The sequence below is a fragment of the Cololabis saira genome, chromosome 12 (genome assembly GCF_033807715.1).
Source record: "Cololabis saira isolate AMF1-May2022 chromosome 12, fColSai1.1, whole genome shotgun sequence".
Classification (NCBI taxonomy): Eukaryota; Metazoa; Chordata; class Actinopteri; order Beloniformes; family Belonidae; genus Cololabis; species Cololabis saira.
This window is the reverse complement of record NC_084598.1, coordinates 14,347,847-14,357,723: the sequence shown is the minus strand read 5'-3', so window position 1 is coordinate 14,357,723 and position 9,877 is coordinate 14,347,847. Positions and strand designations below refer to the sequence as shown.

The 9,877-nt window shown below is 44.1% G+C and overlaps 1 protein-coding gene across 1 annotated transcript; it reads right to left on the bottom strand.

Moving 5' to 3' along the window:
• Positions 1-953: 953 nt before the first annotated feature.
• On the bottom strand, positions 954-9,509 carry edem2 (ER degradation enhancer, mannosidase alpha-like 2). Its single transcript, XM_061734792.1, has 11 exons — positions 9,297-9,509; positions 7,850-7,960; positions 7,578-7,617; positions 5,929-6,034; positions 5,716-5,841; positions 4,125-4,336; positions 3,899-4,040; positions 3,438-3,562; positions 3,215-3,359; positions 2,986-3,107; positions 954-1,681 (listed from the first exon to the last, which is right to left on the bottom strand). Exons 1-11 carry the CDS (start codon positions 9,383-9,385, stop codon positions 1,199-1,201), a joined length of 1,701 nt encoding a protein of 566 aa, XP_061590776.1. The 5' UTR covers positions 9,386-9,509; the 3' UTR covers positions 954-1,198.
• Between the last annotated feature and the right edge of the window lie 368 nt (positions 9,510-9,877).

The following is a 9,877-nucleotide window of genomic DNA, read 5'->3' as shown; positions in this document are numbered from 1 at the left end:
GTGAATGGAGTTGTAAATAAATCAGGACGAACCCTTACCCTGCCTCTGTCTGGATGGATGAACAACTCAAAATTATTAGTTTCTAAATAACTTATTATACCCAGTTATTGGGTGCATTGGTTTGTTTGTAGAACAGTCATGAAGTCACCCTCTCCATCCTCCATCCATCCATCCATCATCTACACCTGCTTCTTTCTCTTCATGGACTTTTAGAATTAACACTTCAGAGGTAAAATGCTGCCTCCTTGGGGAAACTCCAAAACATTACAACCACAGAGCTGCAACCAAACACTGTAAACACGTCTGTGACCATTCAGTCTTATTGTTAATGGACCTTTACGTAAATCTACTGGAAGTTAGAGTTCTGTTTTTAAGAAGTTTGAGGTCTTATTTCTGTTGGAGCACACCTGCCGCCCCAGGTTTGAGACGTTGCCTGATTCATGGGTCATTAACAGACTTGAAGACGAGCTGATGTGTTGATCTGGTCGTCTCTACTGGGTCTACTTAAGCAGGGAAACGTCTACAACATGGAGGGCGGTTTCAAGGACCGGGACCATCACTCTTATCTCACTTTAGCTTCGCAGTCCTGATTTAACCTTGGGTCCTGCTGCCTACCGCTGTTTTTACATCCTCATTTGTCTACGTTTACACGTAAGCTCAACATCTCAGTCATCCTCGGCGGCGCTGAACACGAGTTACTGGTAAATGTTCTCATTTGGCTCGGTGCTGAAACTCTGTGGTTGAAAACGAGCAGGAACCAAACCAAGCGTTCACACTGGTGATACGATGGAGCCGGTCCGACCTGAATCAGAGCTGGACGACTGTAAAACCATAAGGTCCTCTCTATTAAACGCGTCCAAGAACACGACGACATACATCTTCCGTTGTTGGAACAAGACTTTTAACCCCTTGTCTGCAGACGAGTTAGAGAGAAAAAAAAAATCAAACAAACATCAAGTCTTGGACCAAGTTTAATAAATAAAAATATATCTGAAGTTTGATTTAAGATGCAGTCGTTTGAGTCTTTTTGGTCCCGAGCACCTTCAAAGTTGGTTTAAATCTGTTTCAGCATCCTGAATGTTTTGAATCACTGTGGAGGCTGACTGATGGAGAAGGTCTGTTCACAGCCGTGAGGCCAGAGTGCAGCGACCATGTGACTCTCTCAGGCCGGAGGGCGACCATGTGACCCAGAACACTCTCAGGTGTTGTCGCTGAAAACCTGTCCCAGGATGGAGAGTCGCGCGCTGAACGGCTGGACGGGGCAGGACAGCGCCGGGGCTGTCCTCTTCTCCCCCGGCTTCAGAGCGATAGTCTCTGACTGGCCAGGGGGCGTGTCCTCCGGCTGTGTGTCGGGCTGCTTTGATTGGCTGGCGGGTTTCCTGCCCGCCTGCGACAGGCGGAGCAGCATGTCCCCCAGCTCCTGGCGGTCCTGGGAATGGCGGCTGCAGCAGTACAGCGCCGCCGGGTCTAGAGGGTGAGCCTCCGTGTTGAAAATGAACCCCCCCGCCCCCAACACGCACTGCCCCCCCTCACCGCCCTCCTCCCAGGACCCGTCCCCTTCCGTCCCCCCACCATGCAGGAAGTGGGAGGGGTCAAAGAGCAGGTACAGGTACTTGATGGTTTCAGCGAGGAAGAAGGACTCCATCCGGTTGTCCAGCTGGTGATCTCGCAGGTCTTTGACCTGCAGGACGGAGAGAAGCGTCTATCATCACGAGGAAACGTGCTGACTTTGATTACAACTAAACACAAACAGTAAAATAAAGCTGATTAAAAACGGTACAAAATAAGATTTAAGAACAATATACACATCTTTAATTCTAACCGAGTCCATTAAAACACACGTGAAGACACTTCTGGACCAAGGTTTTGATTGTGCAGGTGACTGCCGGATTCATTTTAGTTTAGAAGTGGACAGTGAAAGACAGGAAATAGCTACTGGAAGATGAAAAGAAAGCTGTAAGCCTTTTTCAAGTTTTCTTAAACCTGAGTGAACTGACTGATCATAAACGTATGCCGGTCCATCTTCATGTGTACCAACATCGCTGGAGTTCAGAGGATGAAACTGAAGCTGTAACACCAACGTATGAAGTGGTAGACTTGAGTGTCTGACTCCTAAAAGCAGACACCGTGAGCAGATCTGTCGGCTGCGAGAGCCAACCATCTAACCTCCAGGTCACTCAGAACGAAAGAATTGTGGCAGTTCCGGCTGCAAAAGCGATTTCATGTCCACTGACCTCCAAGTTCAAATGTCCAACTTAAGCAGAAATAAAAAAAAATGTACAGCCTGGTTAAAAAAACAAAAAACCTTCACATCTATGACGACTCTTAGGGGGATGGATGTTTTTGTATCACGCCAGGAGAGTTTACATGAAGCTATGAATTTATTTCTAATAAAATTGATTGACAGCCCTCTCAGCCAATGGATAGCCAATATCACTTCCTCATCCGTAATCGCCATGATTTTATGGATATTAATGTCCATGGACCACTGGTTCTTGGGGTAAATGCTACGGCACTTAACGCGCTTAATGACCCGTGGGCCTCCAGAACAGCATGAGGAAAGAGAGTCCTCAGAAAGCTGTGAGTCACATGACCGCGTCTGTGTTCAGGATGTGATGGAAAGCAAGCGGAGGTTCTTATCTCATGGGACTCTTCAAGAAAACCCAAACTGTGCTGGTTCCTTCAATATCACATCGATGTGTGATTAAAGGCTTCCATAAACAGATATAACTCGGATCATTAATTGACAGGTCGTATTAGTAAATTATAAAAAGGAACCTTGTCTAATAAGAACTAATATAAAACATGAATTTGTTCCAATGACCTTCTTGTGCTGATTTTAAGCCACCTTCGTGTTTGGAGCAGTTTTAACAACATTTGTAGTCACAAAACGGAAATAATTCTTCTTCACGTACACAACAGCCGCTTTGAAGAGTTATTGACAGTTAATATGGTCCGTCCTTCCTGACCCCCCAACACACTTACGCTGGCGTATCCACAGCCCGTCCTGGAGATCCGCTCTATGGACTCCAGCGCGTCGAGGCCCAGCTGGAGGTAGGTGTGGTCTCCTGTCGCCCTGAATAGATACATGGCGCTCTCGATCAACTCTGAAACAAACACACACAGAGACGGCCAGAGACAAGACGATCAGAGGTGGGACTGTCAGAGGGACGGTCAGAGGTTCCCTGGTGGGTTCCCTGGTGGGCGGGCTCACCTGGCCTGAGCGGGTATCCCTCTCGCTTATCCACAGTGTATCCCTGAGGGATGCTGTAAAACTCCGGCAGACCACCAAACTGTCTCCACACCGAGTAATAGTTCTGGAAAGTTCTCACAGCGCTGTCCAGGTTCCCCAGCAGAGACTACCACACACAAAAGAAGGAACTCTGTCATTGAGAGCTTCGGGACACGTTTACGGGCTGGTCGGGTAAGGTATTTACCTGAAGGCCGGGCCAGAAGGCCTCCAGACTCTGGAAAATGGGCATGGAGACAGTTCCTTTGTGCATCTGCACCCAGAGGTACCAGTCATCGAAACGGGTGTAGTTCTGGATGGCTCTATCGTACGCTGAGGAAACAGACCACACTCCGGTAAAGCTCGGGAATCAGATTCTGCTTCGTCATCTGGGTTCAGACTTTCTTCTCCAGCGGAGACTCTGCAGGCTTCGTAACCATAAAGATTAAAGACCTTAAGAACTCTAGATGATATTTCTGTGATGATTTAAAGACACTTTATCAAGAAACGGGAATTGTTAAGTGCTAGACATGGTTTTGGGAGACACATCAAACCAGCATTCTTGGAGAATCCTCTTTCAGCTGATTTTCTGTGGGTGTTTTTTTCGACCTATTGTAACAGCTTAATGAACGTCCTCTGACGAGAGAGCGACCGTTTTTAGAGCGTTACCTCTGAACATGCCGAGCAGCTCTTCATCCTGGAGCATAATGGCTCCCTTCACCAGATACTCGAAGTAAGAGTCGACTCCGGCCCCAATACCAGCATCCTGAGCGACCCACTTCTTCGACAGGACGTCGATGTGGTTTCCTACCTGAGCGGGGACACAGACAGACCAACATCACGCTGGTTGGTGCGTCGCTGTGTTTTCAGCAGAAGCAAAATGAGGCGGCTTTACCAGTCCGATGTCAGATCTGGTCTTCCACAGCGCCCTCAGGGCTTGGCGGGCTGCGTTCTCAAATACTGGGTCTCCCGTTAGTCGGCTCAGGGTGGCGAACTCCAGGATGAAGGTCCCCACGCCAGCGGTGCAGGTGACGGGAGTCTCGGTCGGGCTGACGCCATGCAGCAGGTTCACGGTACCGTACGGCATCCCGGTGGGAGTCTGGAACGCTGAGATTATCAGACACACTATTAGGAGATGAAACCTGCAGTTGCTGCTGTGCTTTAACACTGCGACACCAGTAGAAGATGATATTGGTGAAAAACATTGGTTAAACCAGAAGTCCACGTCTCATTTTGAAGTTGAAGAAAGAAAATTTGACGGACACTTGGTATTTTCTAGAATTGTCCTTAAACTGATGAATTTGGCTCTAATGTTGACAGAGCTGGTGAGGACGAGTGCAGTTTGAGGACCACGGTCAGGGTTTTATCATCAGTACCTTTTATATTGTTGCCTGTAAGCCACTTTGGGACTAATTCTGAGGTTTGTTTGGGGTCTCTGAGAAGACTCATCCACGCCTGAGCTTTAACTTTTCCACTCATGTCTGGAGATGTTGCTTCAACTTATCCAGATCATCTTTCCTCATAATTTCGTCTACTTTGTGAAGTAAACATGTGCAGCGGAGAAACCCCACATCATATGTCTTTGTATGTCATGAACGACAGTTTCCAAAGACACGTCCTGGTACCATGGGAACTAGGGCTGGGGATCGATTCAAATGTCAAGAATCGATTCGATTCCGATTCTTAAGATTCAGAATCGATTATCAAGATTTGATTTGATTCGATTCGATTCCGATATTGATTTGGGTTAGTTTTATTAAAACTGTTTTTTGAGCTGTTGCATGAATTATATGACTGTAGTTATGCAACATATGAATACTAGTATTATATGAGATTAAACAGCAAGTATTGGCAGCTAATGATGCTGTAAGGACCAATCAGCTCCCAGAATGCTGATAGAACTGAAACAGAAACATCGTGGGGCAGAATTATCAAACAGATCCAGGGCAGCAAACAGAGACGGATGAAATCGGTTTTATTTTTTCCCACATTCCGTTTTTATTTATTTCCATTTTCGGTCTATTTTGGTTTTTAATTTTTGAGCATTTGGTTTTTAGCATTTTTTGCAAATGTAACCCCAAGACAGTATATAAAGTAATGGAATATAGACAATTTATGCAATTATAACCTAAAACTTTAATGTTTTCATACCTTTAAACATATTTAAAGGCAAAAACATGGCACCAGTTATTCTCGTGTCCAACAAAACATTCCTTTTTTGGGGATAAACAAAAAAATAACCAAAAGTTGTAATGTAATGATGAAAAAAAAATACATAAATAAATAAAAGAGAAAAAAAAGAAGAAAAAAAAAATAAAAAAAATCAACAAAAAAAAAAAATCGATCTTTAGACATATGAATCGATTTTTAGGAATTAATATGAGAATCGATTTAGAATTGGGAAATCGATTTTTTCAACACAGGCCTAATGGGAACCATCTGTGAACTACAATGCAGTGCTTTGCTGAAACCCAACTACTTCATACCAGGCAGCAGTTTCCGGGCGGCGTCCTCGGCCATCCTCAGCAGCGGTCCCGTGCAGGGCCAGCCAGGCTCCAGCTCCATCCCGGCCCGCCCTGCCAGCATGTGGGCTGACAGCAGACCTCCCACCACTGCAAACAGAAACACACTCGTGATCCAGCAGACTGAACGCCGCCCACGACACGCCCCTCTGAATCTTACAGTTCAAGCGTATGCACCTCTGATGTTGGTTTCAAACACGGATGCATTGACATCGATGTCGAAGTCCACGGTGTCCTGGAGGAGCGTCGCCACGCGCTGAAACTCTGTTCGGTTTCCCAAAACCTTCAGAGAAGAGCGACATTGGAGGTTTGACTCCATCAGAGGCATCGCATCCACATTCGTCTCTATCAAACAAACATTGATGCTTTTCTCTGAAGCTAATCAGACGTGGTCAAGACGCACATGTCAGTGTTCGGTTCAGTTTGGTTCCTCTCAGGACGTTTCCACTTACAAACTCTCAGCTCCAGACAATTATTAACCTTTATTTAAAAAAGAGATTGAGAGCGTCCTGGCAACGATGACAACAGCAGAGGTTTTATAAGTTTGCATCAAAACAGTTCCACAATGACTTTAAAGTAAAGCCTCATGTGATCAAAGAGTAGACCTTCAGCTTTACATTTCACAAAATTATGGCATTTTCAGGGGTTCAACCAGCCCCCGGGTCTGGCACTCAGAAGGCGCACCGATTTTTCCAGTGGCCAGTCGCGGTACTGCAACAAAAAATCCCATGGGGCCCAGAAAGCTTTTTTCCCATAGACCGCAATAGTAAAAGAGAAGCCTCTAAAACTGTTCACAGGACACCTCCAGCTGTAATCACCGGCAATTACTAATCTTTGTATTCTATTTTCTTAAGTCATGGACTTTATATCCGTCAAAAATGTTTTATAACGGCCAGAAAAGTCAAAGAAAAGTCTCTTTCTGGGCGTGACGTCACAGCTGACGTCACAGCCGTGTCCGTGCATTCCACGGATGTATTATATTAATATATATTATGTAATTATATTATATTAATACATTAATAATATATGTAATACTATACATGTAATAATATACATTAATTCATATATTATATTAATACATATTATATTAATACTCGCGTCATTGCCCCGGGGCATGATGGGAGGCCCCAGAGCATCATGGGAGCTGACTCAACTGCGCATGCTCTATGGGCCGCTGTATGCGGAAGTAAACCCGGAAGTCAGAGATTTTTTCGGCGTATGCGCTGGCTGAGCAGAATGCATTGAAATGAATGGGCGGCCATTTTCAATTTCCCATCCAGTTCTATAATACATCCATGGGTTCAACGTATTTGAACAACTTGGAGGCGTGTCGTTGTCAGAACCTGCTTTACAGTAAATACTGTATTTTTGTGAAACCTCTTAAATAAAAACTGCAGTTTGGTCACATATTGATTGTCCAATTTCAAATCCACAGTGGTCGTGTATAAACGCAAACTATAAAACCTCTGCGGTCTGAATATTTCTGGATCTCATGGTGAGCTATGACGTCAGCGGAGTGAGTAATGTGACGTCGTACCCAGGAGATACACAAGATGATAATGTGATAATGAAGTCTTTAATTTAAAAGAAAACAAACATAAGAAACCCTGAAAATGGTGGGTTGAGTCTTTTTCCCATACGTGTTTATCCTTTATCAACAAATCAATGGATTGCTGCGTTTTCATGAAACCTGAAACCAGATTGGTGGTTTTGGAGTGCAAAGCGATTGTTTTGGTTCCCTTTTTCAACTTTTGATAGTAGAAGTGTAAACAGAGGTGTGTCCCGTGCTGAGCTGGACGTGGTCTTCTTTGGGTTTGTGGTCTTACCAGCAGAGTGTCCAGCGCGTCGATCAGAGTGAGAGAGAAACTACGCAGACAACACAGAAAAAAAAGTTGTATTATCGATAGTTTACTCTGTGTATAAATATGTTGAATTAAGAAGAGACTTGCATAAAATTTAGACATTTAAATTAAAAAAAATGAAGTCACAAAAACACAATCAAGGAATCTAACACCATTAACAAGTTATAAATTAATAAAATAAAGAAGGTTTGAAGGTTCATAAAATCAATAAAAGCAGCAGGCAGTGTTATCCTCACCTGCCCCAGGTGTCTTGTCCGTCACAGGTAAGAGGGCGGAGCTCATCGTAGGGGAAGGCGTTGTCAAGGTAACTGTTGTAAGCGTGGTAAAACATGGATTTGATGCGCTCCCTGCATGGTGGGGATTCAGATCATCAGAACAGACTTCTGAGCATTTAAATATTAATAAACCCGCTGTCGTTTACTCCACCTCAGTTCAACTCTGCCCCAACGACACCCCTAAATCACACTGTTGAGCAGGATCAAAACATCATTACACAACACAATGTGTTACATGACAAAGTTGGAAAGATGCCAATAGAGTCTGAGACAAACAACACAACAGTAGGTAGTTAGTCCTGAAGAAGCAGAAATACTGAGCTTAGACGATGAAAACTGCTTAATATCACGGTAAAAATACGTAATTAGTTTGTCACTACCTTACACAATCAGTTGTTATTTCAAAGTAGTAACCAGTAATCAGTAGTACCTAGGGTTGCCAACTCCCTGTAAAATAAATAAGGGACACCTCATCAGCAGGGCCGGCCAACCCGGTTGCCTTCACCCTTCCTGGCGTGGTGAATTTTTTTAGCCCCTTTTTTTGTGAGTGAAACGATTTTTTAATTATTATTATTTGACTTGAACCTGAATTGAATTAGATGCATATTTTTGATGCCATGAACACATGGAAAACAAATCCAGCAATTCACTTTAATACAAAATAACAAAATGAACTGAATAAAATAAGTATCTTTCTTAAACAGAAACCTGTCCAGCTTAACTTGTATAAATTAATATAAAATAGAAAGCAAGCAGAACATCCATTCTATAATAGTGCACATTTGAACAAAAGTGCAAACAGAAAGTCTGTAGAAAACGTATTTGTGCCTCAAAGGCCATGATTGTAGACTACAGTTGTAGTAAAACCGAAAAAAAATAACTTATGAACTCAACAGCTCAATGCCATTTTCCATTGGCATTTTATGACTATTTTTGACTCTCAGTAATACGGGACCAAGTGCGTCCCTTTTCAACTCAATACGGGACGCAGACTTTAGTTTATAAAAAAAAAAAAAAAGTTTATAAGTACGGGACGATTCCGTTTTTCAAGGGACGGTCGGCAGCAACCCTAGTAGTACCTGATGCTCCATCCTTGGACCATCCTCCTGACCACCCGTCAGGGTTACTACATCTTAAGGCTGATTTATGGTTCCGCGTTACAACAACGCAGAGCCTACGCCGTAGTGTACGCGGCGACGCGCATCCTACGCCGTAGGCACTGCGTCGATTTAACGCGGAACCATAATTCAGGCTTTACGGATCATCCCATTAATTCGATAATACATCACGGATATTCTTTTAGCAGTCACAATAATGTAAAAACCCTCACGTTTAAGTGTTAAGTGTTCGCTCTATTCCCCATCCCTGGCTGTATGCCTCGTTTCCCCCGGTAAAGTGGGTTGTTTACCTGACAGCAGCCATCTGCTCCTCGGTGAAGTGCAGAGCCGCGACGCCGCTCAGCAGCAGCAGCACCGCCGCGCTCAGGGCGGCCCGCATGGGGACAGACCGGCGGGGCCGCGCAGCACACGGACACGGGGGACATAAAACCGGAATAAAACAAGGGAGAAAAGACAGAAGTTCAGGTAAATCCGACCTCTCGTGAAACTGACAGGAACCTGGAAGCAGGGGAAACGCGCATGCGCCACCCGGTGTGCTGACGCGTTTTTTTTCGCCGTAGAATTTCATTGGACGCGTCTGGTCACACACGACGGTGATTGGTCGACGACTGTGACGTCAACACGTGACACGCTCATACATCCATGGGCTCAGTACTGGCTGGAATGAACACCTATTGAATTTTATCATTATTTACGCTAAATTCTTTATTAACAAACACAAATGTGCTGGTGCTACTCCTAAATTTCCCTTTTCTACTAGAATTAAATTATCTCATTAAATTTATTTTTTTTGATAAAACAAAAAAAGTAATATATTTTTAATAAACTATGAAAAGTTTTTCCCTGAATCCTCTGACTAACATTTTATTTA